Source organism: Phaethon aethereus (assembly GCF_964289735.1).
Source record: "Phaethon aethereus genome assembly, chromosome: Z".
Taxonomy (NCBI): domain Eukaryota; kingdom Metazoa; phylum Chordata; class Aves; order Phaethontiformes; family Phaethontidae; genus Phaethon; species Phaethon aethereus.
The window spans coordinates 49,376,386-49,393,143 of NC_138577.1; the positions used below are offsets into that span (position 1 = coordinate 49,376,386).

At 34.8% G+C, this 16,758-nt stretch overlaps 1 protein-coding gene across 1 annotated transcript in view; it reads right to left on the reverse strand.

Moving 5' to 3' along the window:
• Positions 1-2,915: 2,915 nt before the first annotated feature.
• Positions 2,916-16,758, reverse strand: part of CNTNAP4 (contactin associated protein family member 4) — a gene marked incomplete at its 5' end in the record, with an annotated part of 237,095 nt that continues 223,252 nt past the window's right edge. The window contains 6 exons of the mRNA XM_082013630.1: positions 2,916-3,122; positions 7,568-7,639; positions 7,993-8,211; positions 13,524-13,611; positions 14,675-14,808; positions 16,278-16,502. Coding sequence (XP_081869756.1) covers positions 2,929-3,122; positions 7,568-7,639; positions 7,993-8,211; positions 13,524-13,611; positions 14,675-14,808; positions 16,278-16,502 — 932 coding nt within the window. The 3' untranslated portion in view covers positions 2,916-2,928. The remainder of the gene's footprint in view (positions 3,123-7,567; positions 7,640-7,992; positions 8,212-13,523; positions 13,612-14,674; positions 14,809-16,277; positions 16,503-16,758) is intronic.

The following is a 16,758-nucleotide window of genomic DNA, read 5'->3' on the forward strand; positions in this document are numbered from 1 at the left end:
ATTGTATGCTACAAAACTGCAGATGGATCTGCATTCAACAAAATCCATTTCTGTTTTTCCCCTTAGAATCCTTCACATAATAAAATGCCCTAAAAAGGTCTTTGAATGAAATAATGTGTTATTCACACAGGCATTTATACCCTCCCCCCTCCTTTTGAATTAGTCTGTGAAATAGGGGTTGTTACTCAGCTTTTCCCTTCCTGTTTCCTTTAAAAATTCTAAGGAATGAGGAAAGAAAATGATTATTCATTTGGAAGAAAATTAATTAAGGGAAGAGACCTTTCTCTCCATGAAGACACACAATAAAAATTAACAAGGAAATAGAAGTAAAAGGAAGTGATTTAAAAGTTAGGTTTGCATACTTGCAGCTTGTCCTGGTGTATGTACTCTTTAGGTTTTATTAGGTTATTATATCAGTAACTCTCATGTGGATAGTCTGTCTTTTATGATTCAGTTGAAATGTCTATTTTGGTGATCTAATGTATTAAAATCAACACTATCATACAAGTTTTGTCCCACATGGTTACTACATCCCTCGTTAACAAAAATGGGGTTGTCTGGGACTCACCATTGTTGATAGATTTGTTGACAGAAGTGACACAAAAAGGTGGACACTGACATATGTATCACAGGAAAGGAAAGCCTCTTGAGATACAGAGGGTTTGAGTTACAGAGAAGTCCATGGAAGGATTCCTCTTAAATTCAGTGCAATTTAGGTCACAGCCATAATTTTAACTTTAAAGCAGCTAGCTAGATGGAGAGGGTCCAAAGTAGCAAACATAACAATTCTTTCTTATGCATATCACCTATCAGGAACAGTCCTGTATCATTCCCTCACCATGCTCCATCCTTTCTAAAGATGATTTATTGTTACAGAGCAAACTGGATTGGTGAACTCATTAATGTATACATGACACGGATACACAGTTCGTGATCCTGGGTCCTCATCTTGATTGATCTACCAGAGATGAATGCAGAATGGCAAAAATGAGAAGGATGAGAAAGCAGTGCATCTTAATCTGAACAATTTCTGACTGCAGAGCCTCCAGGTACCAAAAAAAGAGAAAAAATCATTCCTAAAAATACAGGAGGAAGCAGAACAGGAACTGTAGAATTCTAAAAAACAGAAAGTAAAGACTGATGGAAGAAAATAAGCTTTAAAAGCTGGTATTTGCTGGACACGTATATTTACAACTACCATTTATGTAAAGGAATTTACATTTAAGGTTTTGGCACACCATGTCAGGTTTCCATGTCTTTATAATGTTCTTGAACATCTATGATAAACATTTTCTAAACTTCACAGTCTAAGGTTTAGCTTTGATTCTCCTCACTGAAAGAGGAGAAAAGCAATGACTGCTATCACTGCATTCAATGGGAGCAGATATAAATCAATTGAGACCTATTTAAATTTTAAACTCAAGTCTACAAGGGCACAGAATTCCTGATTCTTTCCTCAGATCCAAGCTCTAGAATCACAATCTTCTGTCTGGGGAAAAACAAAAAATCCTTTGTCTGGGAACCAGTTACCTAAATATTGGTTTCTAAGTGCTATTTTTGATGCCTTGGGGTATTCTACCCAATAGCCAGATGTCTCTTCCAAAAGACACGTACCTTCTGTAGAACTTGTGATATTCCCACCAGACCACATGGGTATTTCAGATACCCTATGGTGTCTATAGCAACCTTACAATCTTCTCTTCAGACAATGTAAGCCTACTCTTTATATCTGATAATTTGTTTATATAATGTCATAGACAGCTTTCATTTACTCTGTCAAGATAGTAAGCACCTGTTTAATTTTGAGTGGTACAATCAGACCTTATCTTGCAGAGGTATATAATAGGTACCATTAAGGGTGAAGAACAAAAGCATTCAAGTAGCAGCCACTGTACTAGACTTTAAATGCCCTACTTCTGTTGTTATAATAATCATAAATAATTTATGTAATTTAGAACAACTTAATCTTGAGGTCCGGAGCAGATCATAGCTACAATGTTTTCAGAGAGTATGTCCCAGATAGTGCACAGAACATTACTTCTTGACAGAATGAGCATTATAAATTTCCAGGGAGCATAACCTTGATCATCTTTCGGATCTTTTGGTGTTTTCACTCATGATAATTTAACTATATATTATTTGATCTTTCCAAGCAAACATCTTGCCTTTTGTGATCCCAATTTTATTCAAAATGCCTAGAATGTGTGTGAGTCTCTTGGTGCCGTAACTTGACCATAAGTGAAAACCTATTGCAAAAGAGCTTTTATGGCATTTCAAAACATTGTACATCCTTCAGTTTTAAGTCCTGTTAGGCTTGCCAAAAAGAAGGGATAGTGATGATATTGGTCACATCCCAGGGGAAAGAAGTACAGTTTGTTTTGGACACCAAACTCCATGTCTCACAAGCAGATGCTGACACCAGCCAACAGAAGTTCAAAAGGCATTTTGAGTTTGAGGAAGTAAGAAGGATCACTATAATGCGACAGAGCAGAATTTCTTTAGTAATGCAAAGTATTAGAATCCACCTTTCACCTTAAACAAAATTCCAGAATCAAATTTTAAAGAAAAACATAGGAATAACTCCATAACAATTTTCTGATTTCAAAAATCATATTCAGCATGTACGTTAAATTTCAGTTGTAGAAGGTCACATCAGAACAGTCGGAAACTACCAACAATGAAATTGATTACAATATCTAATTCACTGTTACATAAAATGCTTTTACGGTATAATAGCTAAGGAATGCATGTAATTTAAAGAGGGCCCCTATAGCAATCACTGAGACTGAACATATGCAGTATAATAAGTCTCAAATCCATTGCATTTACTGTAGAGTGCAAGAGCTTTTTCTGTCCATTGAGAGACCCTGGCTTAGCAAGAAAGTCAGACTGTCACATTGTTATATTAAATTAAATCATCAACGCCAGTCAGAAGAAGTATTCCTTTTGATTTTCATTGGTGGTGTTTTGCACGCTGAGCTCACTTTTCAGTGCAGATTCAGCGTTGTCTTCATTTTCAGATCCTTTTGCCTCATTTTTTGAGTAGATTATTTTTTTTTTATAAATGCGTATGGCTATGGCAGTGATGCAAAGTAGGATGAATATCACGACTGCTATTACACCTAGGAGAAGAAAAGAGAAAAAAGTCAAGAGAAAGAATAGACAAACCATAACTCATGGGCCGGAGTAGGATGAAGAAGGAAGTCCCTGTTCTCCAGAGACTTTCCTGCTAGACAACGGGACATCACAAAGGGCACTATGACTTTTTCTGTTTCCCCAACTCCTATGACTATTGGGCAAAGTATTCTCCTTTTTTTCAGTCACTCATGTAGCTCAGAACCCTTTCTCACATGATATGTCATCAGGAGGGAAGAGGACATGTGTCCCAACATCAGCTTTCACCTGCCAATCAGCTCTTATATCACTGGGGAAGAGCAGAACAGGGTGAGGACAAAGTTACCAATCTGGAATTCTGAACCAAGCCATCTATCAGCTCTTCCTGTGTACATCACAACGCTCAAGCCTCAGACCTTTTGCAGTAAAAATGGTTGCACAGAAGTATTCCCATTCACATCCAGTCCTCCACACAAATTAGTTCATGCCACAGATGACTGGTTCTGACTAAACAATGCAGTTAATGAGAAAATTTTATAAAAGAAAATGTAAAACAGTTCTTCATAGGGACTCCAGGGAAGATTAGCCAGTGTTTATAGCCACCTATTATCAGGTCAAATGGGACAGAATTTCTAACGTTTATTCTGTCTCATGGAAGAAAATCCCATTTCCCTTTGACCGCCTTTGGTACATCATAGAGGGATGAAGAGATTTTGATGATCTACATTAGCTAGGGCTCACATTTCTCTAACTGCATCATTTGTAATGAATAGACACTGGTTAAAATACTAAAATACTAAAATCAAGGTTCACTTAATGTTCAGAGTGAAATAATACAGGTTTGCCGCCTTGCCTTCCCTTCAGGTTTGTGGCACTTGTTCTGATGTGTTTTTGCTTCATATGGCTACATGACCATGGGTTCATAAGTAAACATGGTCCCTCCCTACACAGGTGGTTGTGAGCAAGCTTCCTTTTCCAACAGCTTTAGCAGCCCCATCTGGTAGGGTAAAATCATCATCAGTACAGCCACCTGCATTATGGTATTCTAGATGATCACTTAGAAAGCTAAGGGGCAGGAGCATAACCTTTATATAGGGAACTCATCAGGTAACATATGTACCACATACCTAACACATAAGAGACTAAAGGGAATGGGCACTTAGTTTTAAAGGTGACTATATAAGATTTATTGAACTGTTAGCAGGGCATGCTGCTCCTGCCACAGGATATTAGAAAGAGTATGGAAGGAGATACTTCCTACAGAGATAAGCATGACCTTACAGGCTTCCAGCCCATCTCCTCTATTCCTCATTCATCCTCTCATGATGGTCTCAGGCCCTCAAGTTCATGAGTCAGAGGTTGGGCAGGAGAGGAACTTGAGGAGAAATGAAACAAAAGGGAAGCAGAATGTGCTTGACAAAGAGGCAAAAAGCAAGACTAGGCTGCAGGGAGGAAAAAAACACTAAATAGTCTGTGAAACACTTGTTACGCAGTGTCTCAGGACGAGATGAAGGAACAATTTGCTGCATAACTTTGACCAGTACTGCAAGAAAAAAAAAATGCATAGTTCCTTAGTGCTGTGAATAAAAACAGACCATCCAAACTTCAGTACTTGTCATTTTTTTCATTCTGTAATATGAGCAGCCATCCTTAATGGTAGGAATATAAACTTTTTGTGTGCAGTATCTTCTTCTCTGGAATAGACTCTTTAATCTGAATAAATCTTGTTCTTATTTAGATTAAATAGAGCATTCATTCCTTTGTTTCACAGTCACAGTACATGTCACCTGTAATGGTTTTTCTATAAACTTGCCTTATCTGAAGTAGCTGAATTGGTACAGTTCTCAGTTATATGCATTTAAAGGTACTTATATTAAACTTTTACTAAGTGTTTTACAGCTGGCTTTATTTTGACTTTTAAACCATAATTAAGCAGTAGAAAAATTGTGAGTACATATTCCCAAATGTGTTTAATAACAATAAAATTGTTGTTGTTATTAACTTAAAAAGACTGTAACTATTGTAGCTTGCAGTTCAAATATTACTTTGTTGTTAGTACACTTAAAAATCTCCACCTGCACTAAATTACCTAGTATATAAAGGGATCTTTATGTACAGATACTTCTGTAAAATAATACTTATCTTTTGAAACAGCAAAGTAATCTTTAACAAAGTTAGACATGTAGAAGAAACGATATTCTAAAACTCTGACCTCACTGAATTCAGTGGTAAAATTCTGAAAGGTTGTGTGTATAAAAATATGCAGACATAAGTATCATTTTACAGGCAAGGAAGCTTCTAGGTTTTATTACCTCTTATTTAAGTATCTCTAGCACTACCATGCTAAAGGTAGTGACTATGAAGTGTACTGTTGGCAGGCACCAACCGTAACAGGTACCATTATTTAAATGGCAGACACACAGGTGACTGCAGGTTCTTATCTGAACTCCACTTTCCATAGGCCAAATGCTTTTATCCTCAGTGAGAAGCCTTGGCAGCTTTATTCTGCTAAATCCCACTGTCATTTGTCTCCGGAGGCTCCTAAAACCCTTAGAAAGGAAACCAATTCAGAATTTAGAAGATGGAGGGGATGACCTTTCCCTCCCATTGCCCTCTTTCTGTTGAAGTAACTAATGGAAATTGAAACAGTGAATTATACTGTGAAAATTCCATCTTCATGAGTGAAAACAAGTTTCCTTCCCCCACCTCCTTCCAAGGGAAGAAATACCACCAGAAATTGTCACAGGGGAAGATTGTCACAAGAGACAATACTATTCCGTCAAAGAAAAAAACGAAACTGAAATAGCCATACACATACACAGGTGAAAGGAATTGAAACTCTCCTGAAGGCTCTGTAAGCGACTGTATTGGATGTTTGTCTCAACATTGCTGAAACTTTAAGCCACCAACTGGTACCACTGCCATAGCAACAGGAGCAGGCCACAAGACCAAAGGTTTCCTGTCATGATGTTTGTCAAGACTAAAGGTTTCCTGTCTTCATACAAATCTGAATGTCAAACTGACTAATTTAATCCCATGCACGCACCCAGACCTCAGGCCTGGAACACAACCCGGAGACCCCTGATGATATTGGGCATGTGTACCACATGGGTGGTGGGTGCAGTTAAGCAAAGCAGCTCGTAGAATATGCTAAGTGATTCTTGGAAGGAGTATGAAGACGACCGTATAAAAGGGCAGAACATTGGGGAAACATCGTCGGGAAAACATCTGTGAAAATATTGTGGAGAACATCAAGAAACATCAAGAGGAACATTCTCCCACTGGACTTGAAGGATCTGACTGTCGGGACACCACAGCTCCGTGGTGGTAACTATTGCAACTAATTCTTTCTTTCTTTTCTTTCCTTTCTCTTCCCAAGAATACGAACAAAACCTCACTCCAGTCTATGACTGACATGCAACAGGCTGCCAATCCCAAACTCTCCCTATTAAGGTTCACTTGAGTACTCTCCATTCCCCTTAAAGAGACAGAACTGTTACGCTTCCCCACTACAACAGAGATGGATCTTGGCTTAAGGACAGTCAATCAGAAAGACACAGTAATGGAACCTGAATATCCTGATTATCAGCCCTATATGTTAAGCACAAGTCATATATCCTAAGCTTTATACCATTCTTGTTCTGATAGGCAGAGAAAGTAAAGGAACTGTCAACATATTCACTTTAGGAGCAACTGTACATGATTCTTCCTCTATTCCACTTAAAAATAAGTGTTTTGAAAAAAGTTTGTGGATGATCACTGTAGTTCTATCTGAATTGATGAAAGTGGCCAAAAGAAATAGTGAGAAAATGGAGGAGAAAAGGTATTTCAAACCAACATGTATTATTTCTTATTATTATTACTTTAACATACATTTCATTTTTAAGCTGTTAATTAATGCAAATAATAGTCTGTACAAGAGTACATTGCTCTCCAAATGTAGAACCGGTATGAAATTTGCCTCAGTCTGTCAAAGGATTGATTCAAACTGTTTGACACCATTTCCTCAAGAAAAATCTGTGTTTCTCAGGTCTATAAAAGAAGATTTTGAACTTGACTGGGTAGTAAAATATAATTTTTTGGCATGGTCAAAGAAGATTGTTCCTTCTTAAAAATATGCTGTTTGTCACAATATATCCAAGTACTTTTTAAAGTCATAGACACTGTCATTAGATAGGTTGGAAACTTCATCTTCATATCTTGTGATTCAGCAGAATGTTCCAATCTATAGAAACACTGATAGCATAAATTTATGTAATAAGAAAGCATGTGAGCTATTTATTACATTTTAAAACAATGTTTGATTTTTGTCTGTGTACCCGTTGTAATAAAATAAGTCATTTTTACTAGTTTCAATATGCATGCAAGACTAAATTGACTTCACTTCAGCATTGAAAGGCTCACAGTTATTAGAAAAAAAATGCTCCTGTGGATTTGTTATGGTCCTTATTACCTCCAATAATTGCAGAGTCACTTCTGATTGCATTAGCTAAGGGCTCTCCCTCATCTATTGGTCCAGAGTGATCTGCAGCAGAAAAAAAGTAAAGTGAGACAAATAGAAGAAGGATTTTCAAGAAATTCTCACATGGTTACAGCTCATGTACAGTATGGTACAGTGGCAGTAATGTGGGTCCATAAGCATGCAAAGAACAGTGATGTAGACGATACTTTGCAGAGAAAAAGAGAATAATATAAATGATTAGAGGAAAAGAGAAAGAGTAGAGAAAAAAAAGTACATATAGAAGAGAATTATTTTTCAGACTACTTCTGAGATGTCAACACACATTTAAAAAAAAAAAAATCAGTTTTGATTCAGGTCATGAGTACTCTATTTAGATTTTGCTTCAGACATCAGAATAAGTGATAACCATATGCTACCTGCAAATGAATGGGTTGTTTCACTTGATGTTGAGTCAGCTCCAGTTAAAGTACCACAGTTGGATTCAGTGAAGCGTCCCTTTACAACAATGGGGGCTGAGCTGCTGTGGTGCAGTGCAGCCTTCAAAGGAGCAATATGGTTGAACTGCACTGAAGACAGACATCCAATAAACCCCTGAGAGTTTGCCTTCATAGTCTCTTCATCTACATCACTGTTTTCTGTTAATCAAAAGGAACAGAACACAACTAATCATAGTGCAAATGTACTAAATAAAGTGACAGAAGAATAAATTAATAATTAACCTGTGGTCCTCTGAGTATAATTGAGTTACAGCAACATATGTAGGTACACTGAATCTCTTTCTTGTCTGTCTTTAATGAAAAGAGTCACACACATTCAAACCTTTTTTTTTAACAGAAGACAGTTGCTAGTCTGCTGAGGGAAATGCTTTTAACTTACTATAGCAAGTTCCAAAGCAAAAAAGATTCAAATGTAACTAAAATATTTAAATTAAAATGCAACACTTTTTCATTCTGTGAAAATATAACGGTGAGACATGCATTCATGAAAAATACATATTTTATTAGTTTTCTTCTCATAAATATGTATCTTATTGGATCATATTCTTTCCACAGATTGATGTATCAACTCCATCCCATCACCATGATGTCTGTCAAAGCAAAAACTCTCTGAAGACCTCAGATCCTGGAAATCCATCAAGATATTTTCTGTGAAATTCTAAAAAAATGAATGTTGTTCCAATTTACCATACATTTTAAACATGATACCATTATCTTGAACACTAAGAGAAAAAAATCAGAAACAAACAAGCAAACAAAAAAAGACACACACACCCTTATTCTCTTGAGCTGCCTTCCTGAATGTATGTATTCTGTCAGAGCTCTCTATTTATTCATCAGCTAATGCTCACTAATGCACTACTTTGGAAATGGAAAATAGTTTACTTACTCTGACAGTTCTAGCTTAAGCAAAAACTCTGGAAGTACTAATTATTCAAAGAGGGAAGTAATTTTTAAAGTTCAGTGTAAATAAGACAGGAATTTAATCTTATTCGTGTCTGCCTCCAACTTATCCTAGAACCCATGAATGAACTTGTGATCTTTACAATGGCTACCAAAACAATTTTAAATACCAATGTACAATGCACTCTGCAGTACAATTAGGCTAATAGTGAAAATTGGGCTAATGTGTTTTGGTAGAATATTGCAAAATAGCATAGCAACATTTTCCTCAGTTACCCTCTGCTTATTGCAATGATCATATATTATTAGATAGATAGATGTCAGACAAGAGTCTGTACACCTACACTGATGGATTACATAAAATGTTGGATGTTTAACTGCCTCTGTTCTCTCTGTAGCATACACCATTTTTGATGATTGCCCCACTGTACTGAAGGATCTACTAGATCTGGATATCTTAAGAAAAGGACTAACTTGAAGTGGCAAGAAAAAAATATCCAAAATGCTTTGTGATAAAAATATGTATCTATAAGTAGGATTGAAAACCTCAAGAATGAAGTGTTTGCTATTATTTTCTAGTTTCTGATACAAACCATTTTGTAAACATTGTATGTGTATAATATGAAAATAAGTTAGATATTTAAAATCCTTAGACTTCACTTGACTCAGTTAGAAAACACTGTTGGGATCAAGCAATCTTGCTGGTAAAAGTGATAACATTTAGGGAGAAAGTCCCCTAAACTCTGCTTTAGTGCTTAAGTCATATTTAACTGACTTAAAATGACACACACACACACAAGTTGTTTATTAGAGACTGTGTTTTATGATAAATTTGTTATGCATCCTTAAGCATCTTCATAGCAATTCATTTGCTAAGTGTACTCATTTTTTTTCAGCAAAGACAGACAAAAGTATTCCACCCAACCTTGTGTTCTTCAGAAAAAAACCCAAAACCAAGACACAAACTCAATAACCATCTTGAATTCTGCTTCAACCATCTTACCTCTGTCAAGTAATACTGAAAGTCAGCAGACATGCAGCTCTTAGCAGAAAGAACATTTTAAGATAAGAACTATGCAATCACAGTTTTGACTGTGTTGAGAAAACAGCCAACCATGTCCTGGGGTGCAGCAAGCAACAAGCCAACAGAATTATTTCATCAAACTAAAGTACTTCCATTAAAACCCTGAATATTGATCTTCTAAATACTGGTATCCTGTCCAGGATTGTCAGACTGTGGAAACTTTCTCTTTCCCCAAATAATTATGCTGAAAAGCTTCTGTATTGGAAGCAAGTCTTGACAAGTTTGGCTGACTAAATCAAAAATCTGATTTAAAAAAATTTAAAAAAAGGTTTCATATAAATTTGCTGGAGTAAAATTATATGTAATTTAAATTGTGGGAGCTGCATAAAAATGCATATTTTATATTAACAGACATATATTAAAGACTTTTCTCAACCAAATTTAAAAGATTGAATTTTACTATTTTATTACTATGCACATTCTCAAATTCATACAGTAGAAAAATCTGCATGAAAAGAAATGGACATTTTTAAAGCAACTATTAATTAGCATGTGCTTCACTGCAGCACTTTTTGGGGATTACCCAAACAGTATTGTTTTAAAAGGTTGATTTTCAAATTAACAATTTGAATTATCACTGTATTTTTACATATGAATGGAGCACAATGAGAGTTTTGTAATTCCATTATTCCTTTATCAATAAAACTATAATAATCAGAGCTCTTAAGTAAGCTGTGCATTATCCTCAAAGATATTCCAATAAAGACAGAACTAAATTATACAATCTTATAATTTCAGAGACAAATATAATTAACAATAAACCAATATAAGAAAGGACAATTTCACTACAAATAGAATGGAATACTCTGAATACACAGAAATTCCATTTCAAATATGGGTATAAATATTTTACTGGTTTAATTTAGACCTAATTATTAAGACTTCAGTGAAAATTTGTTTTTATTTATTACTGAAATAGCTACTTTTTACATTCTTGGAGATGTCCATATGCGGTATGATGCCTTTATTTAAGTGAATTAGCTTAAAATCACACATTCTCTTAAACTGGTGAAAGTTTGTGTATAAATCAGACCTAAGTAAATCTTGCTGAAAGCCTATCTTTATTTCAGTTACTATGGAAACGTTAACAACTCTCAGTGAAGAAAAATGTTGCCCACAGTTCTGCATGCTCAAGCTGGAGAAGGGTAGGAAACTTTGTCCTGGGCAAAGTGGAAGCAAATTACTTCCTCAGTAGATTGCTGTAAAAAGGTAGGTTTCTACAGCCTCCTTACACTGTGGGGTGTTTTGGGAGAAAGTATCTCCTGAGAAGGAAAACAAAAACATAAGGAGCCCTTTGGCTTGTATCCTGTGAAATCTGTGGGTGAGTGTGCTGCTTCACAGAGTCTCCTTCAATCCCTACACATGACTTCACAGGAATCAGGACCCAAAGCAGTCAGATTTATAGAGGAAACTGCAACTTTTCAACAGCATCTCTCCTTTGAAAGGGAGAGAAGTTTAACAAATGTTTTCTTCAGCACAGATTCAGTAAACTGAGCCAAATTGGGCTGAGTGCCCCCACAGGTCATTTTAACTCCATGCTTCACATCACTGTGATGATGCAATAGCCATCATATAACTAACTGAAGAAATTCACACCTCTGAACTTATAAAAGTGTGGTTTCTTTGGAAGAGACATTGGTCCTCATCAAAAGAGACTGCTATTTGCCTAAAATTGTGCATTTCATTACACTGCTTTCAAGTAAAATGTGTGACAGAGTTAACTTTAATTTTTACTCAAAATAGAGTAAAAACCTAATTTCATAGACATTTTGTTTTGGATTTACATTATTTAAATGTAGATAGACATCAGACAGAAAATGGTAGACTCTTACTGCCTCCCACCCAGTGGCATGATGGATCATTTCAGAGAATGCTTTGCTTGTCTGTAAGAGAATATTTGGGAAAACATAACAGTGTTTTCTACCCTCATAGCCAGAATTGTATTTCTGGGTCTGTTACAATGGCAGAAACATTGATTTATCAAAGCTGTTATGTTATTCCCAAAAGTATTATACAAAAACTGGTAGATGTATGGATCCTGGAGGAGCATCTCCGGTACATGGTAATAAAATTCCTCTAAACTAAACCACATACAACTGAATGTGACAAAAACTAGTTCTTCCGTCTTCTGGTTTAGGGTAGGTATTATATAAAACATTTAAATAGTTCCCATAAGCCTGGGGGAACACGGTAAAGTAGTATACTGTTTATACAAAGTTGAGATGAAGACTCAATTTCTTCTAAGTCACATATCACAGTTTTCTATAAAAAGTATTTGTTAACTTTTTAGCTCACTTAAATAGATTTTTAAAGAGTAGGAAACCATCACTCCTTTGCAGGCAGTTTATTGGCTAAATATGAAAGCACCAAAGAGTTAGAGAGGGAAACAGTTAATTTGCCCAATCTTGATTTGGAACTTCATTCATAATTTCTGTTAAAAATTGTTTTTATTAAAAATAAACAGAATTGCTTTCAGTAATGGTGATAAACTGTGTGCCATATGAAATGACAAGCATTCAAGGTGTATAAACTTGGATACAATCTTTTCCAATAATCCGTATTTCGGTAAACTTATTTATTGTACACTTAGCCCAAGACCAGTTGTGAAAGGGTAAAAATAATCAGTCTGACTACAAGGTGTTGAAAAGGTCAGTGTAGCCTTAGTTACTGTATATCACAAACTATACCAGCTCTGTTTTCATATTGTTGCAACAGAAAGTACTGTTAGAGGAAGAATACACAAATGGACCTTTACCTGATATGGGAATATAGCAACACAGACTTCAAATTACTTTAGAGGAAAGAGAAATATCCTCTAACTTTTCACTACATCTTCCTCTATTGTTGAGTTTTCCCAATGTGACAAATATGAAAATAATAAGATCTTGAGAATTTTAAATCAGAAGATATTAACAAAATTGACAAAATGGTAACTGTAGATAGGTAAATTCCATTTTAATCATTACTATAGACGAAAAGACAGCTTTTGATGAGTCATCTCTAGGCAAAATATTTTTTCATAGCTTAACTTGTTTTCAAAAAGTAACTGTAAGTTTTGGAGTTTTTGTTTACATTACTTTATCCCTAAGTGTTTACATCAAAATCTAATCACAGAATTTTTTTCAAATATGGTACATGATTAATAGTATTCTATGGTCTTTGTGTATGATCTCACAGTGATTTTTTTTTTCTGAAACTTAAAAAAAGTGGTGTTTCATAATGCTTGATTGCAAAATGAGAGAAGTGTGAAATTATTTTTAATGGAACCCACTTGATCATTTTTCAGGAAGTACTTACTCATTTGTATTTCAACAAGACTGAAGTTTCTACCTTGATTGTGACTCAATGTATAATTAAATTCAAGAAAAAAAATGTCTTTCAATGACACTAAGGTTGTTATTTTTTCTGTGCCATGATGACATTTTGATCTATGTTTTAGAAAAGCCTGTGGTGTTCCACTTACCTAAAATCTTGCCAAGTGTGAGAGACTTGATTGCATTGAATTCTGTGCCTGAAGACAGAATAAACTTCATTCTTTCATTTTGGTTAACCTGCAGAACAGTGTAGTGACGAACAAGGTAGAGTAATGGAAGAGATATTAGTCAAAGCTTGCAAAAAAGCAGATAAAATCAGGGTTAAAAATAAAAGGAACCGAGGGAAGAATTTGTTAGTTATAGCATAAAAACTAATCAGAAAACAGATTATCATCTTCCTCAGATCACTGATTATAGATGTGATACTTCTTAAACATCCCACTTAATAAACTTTTATTTATGTTATACATTTAGTTGATGCCTTCTTTTTCATCTGTAAGATGAATAAAAATAGTAAACCTTCAAAAACATGAAAAAGACTCTTTTCATTAAAAAAGGGACTCAATATTTAGTTCATAATGATCAAATATACTGTAGATGCTCTGCCTCCCAGGGTACCTCTAGAGCTACTTGCCTTCAAGCCTTGTACCAATATATAATTAAGCAAACTCAGTTCTAGCCTCAAAATACTAACCTGTAACAACCATTTTTTTTTACATTTTAGTTTTAAAAAAATTAAGTCTTCTTTACATGCTAGTATCTACTACTAGAAAATCAAATATTTCTATTTTATAATCAAATTTCCACAAAAAAAACCCCAAAATCTTTTCCTTAATAGTCATATACCTTTGATGTAAAAGGGTCCAAAGAAAATAAGACAAATTGACTTAAATTATTTTTTAGATGGTAATATATTTGCACTGTAGTTTGATACTTAACTTGAAACAAAAATCAAAATGCAAGACCCAAAACAAATGACAACAGTCATGCACATTTCAGAAATTGTGAAAATTTAACCATAGAACAATTTTTTCTATTTTAATATAAAATGATGAGGAGGTATTGACGTTTTGAAATAGACAAGATGAACACCAAAGAGATTGTCTAACCGAGGCTTTTAATCACGAGTCTGTTAACCTTTGCTTTTTTTACCTGAGATTTTAAAACATTGTCTATTTGGGGATAATTGCCTTGTTGTAACTACATACTTCATTTTGCTTTGTTTATTTTACTTTTTTACAATAATCAATTTTTTTTGTGTGTGTAACTGACTGACCTCTACAAAGAGCATGTGACTTACCTCTACAAAGAGTACTTCGTCCTCTCTGTTAATCTTCACGTGATTCAGTTGTCCATCAGCCATATTTTTCATACTGATGCTGAAGACATCAGGATCCTGATGGCTATCTAGCTTGTACCTGATTTGTAAACTTCCTGCAAGGATAAATAGAGCAAAAGGTATACTACACTGCCTGTTATACAGGCAGTGTAGATCATGTACAATGCCTTGTGCTTTGCAGGCATACTTGTAGAGTGAAACAATTGTTTTACTTATTTATATATAGTTTTAGTTTTATTTTTTTTTATTATTTTTATTTTTATTTATGAGAAATTTACATAAGCAAGAAATGAAAGAAGGCAACAGGAATAGTAAGATAGAATGATAATGTTGAAAGTAAGACATAGTGGCAAAGACAGCCATAAACTGTCACAAATCTGAATAATGAGTTAAAATTTGTGCAGAAATTTTAGTATGTACTTTTATAGTTCAGCTGAGAAAAACTTGGTCTGGCATCTCATATCAATGTCACTTATCAAACAAAACTCAGTATCTTACAAGTACTGTTATTGGTTATTGAATAATGTTTACACTGTTCGGACCTGTAAATGTCTGACAATTCAGTAGGATGCAGTTTATAATTTCTAGCTCACTTTCTATTCCTTGTTATTAACTCCCAGCATGCTGTCTGTATACATATAATCACACAGAGAATCAATCACAGCAGAACACAGAGGCAGCATGTCTTCCTTGTCAGAGATTGCCTCACAGCTGTAGATGAACTACAATTGTCTACTCATCCCTTGAAAAGCAAGGCTCAGGCCTGAACCAGGCCAGTCATGAGTAAAATGTGTTTGCCATCACATGATGTGAGGATACTACAGTTATTCTACATCCAAATCTGTATCCAGGAAAGTACAGAACCTTCTTTCAGATCAGAATGACTGTGATTGTAAAGGGTCTTTGATAAACCCAGATATTCATCTCAGTATGTGGGGGTTTTAATTAAAAAAAAAGGTAGAAGAAAATCCTCTAGACATAGATGAAAGAATGAAAAAGAAAGATCCAATTAACATTTAATGTTCAGCTTAAACGGGAACATCAACTACATTATGTGTGTTTTCACAGGTATATATGTTTCATAGGTATGTAAGTAGCTTATGAAATTTGTTTAAGTAAATGATCTCTGATTAATTTGGAAAATGGATAATGCACTTTCAAAAAGTAGTTTATTTCATTATTTATCGTGAGGATTGAAATTAATACATCATGAGAGTAGCAGACAGATCAGACACATTTTGAATTTCATTTCAAAACTTAAAAACAGATTAATTTGAATTATTTATTATTTTAAATATTAGATTATTAATCTAAAGGATTTGCTGAAATAAGTATTTTTGCCAATATGACCAAAAAAACCACAGTAATAAAAGTTGAAATTACAGTAGAATGAATGTTTTTCATATGGAAAGCATAGGTTGGTGAAGCTGAAAAATAAATATACTATTTAAAGCAACAACAGGACAATGCTTAGTTTGTGACTCAAGTCTGGGAACTGGAGTGAATCTGAGATGGCAGGTATGATGTTCATTAGTGTTTCCAGATGGCCTGTCTGAACACTTACCATTTCTGGTAAGAATGACGGAGAGGTATTCCTTGTAGAAGGAGCTGACATAAAGCAGTAAGCTTGGCATCCGTGTTGTTCGGAAGGCAAATGTAATTGCTTCCCTGTTCAGTGTCATGTCAGCATAGAAAGAAGAAGCATGAGAACTGGAATTTTTAGCTAAGGTGTAGTATTCTTGAAAATTGTATGTCACAGAAGTGCCAGTCCCAAAATAGGCAGAGATTTCTGGAACAAAAAGTGATTCAGTTTTAAATATCATGCAAAATGATACTAAAGTTCTTTTTTTTTCTGTTCTAACACAGAGTAAAATAAAATGTATTCTTAACTATTATGATAAAGCTGAAAAAGAAATACAAGTAGAACTAGTATTTAGAACTATAGAAGAAAATAAGACCCAACCTGGGCTAGAGTAAAAGCCCAGTTATACTTGTGTTTTAAATATCTGTTGCATGAAGAAGTGCTTCTTTTTGTCTAGTTTCAG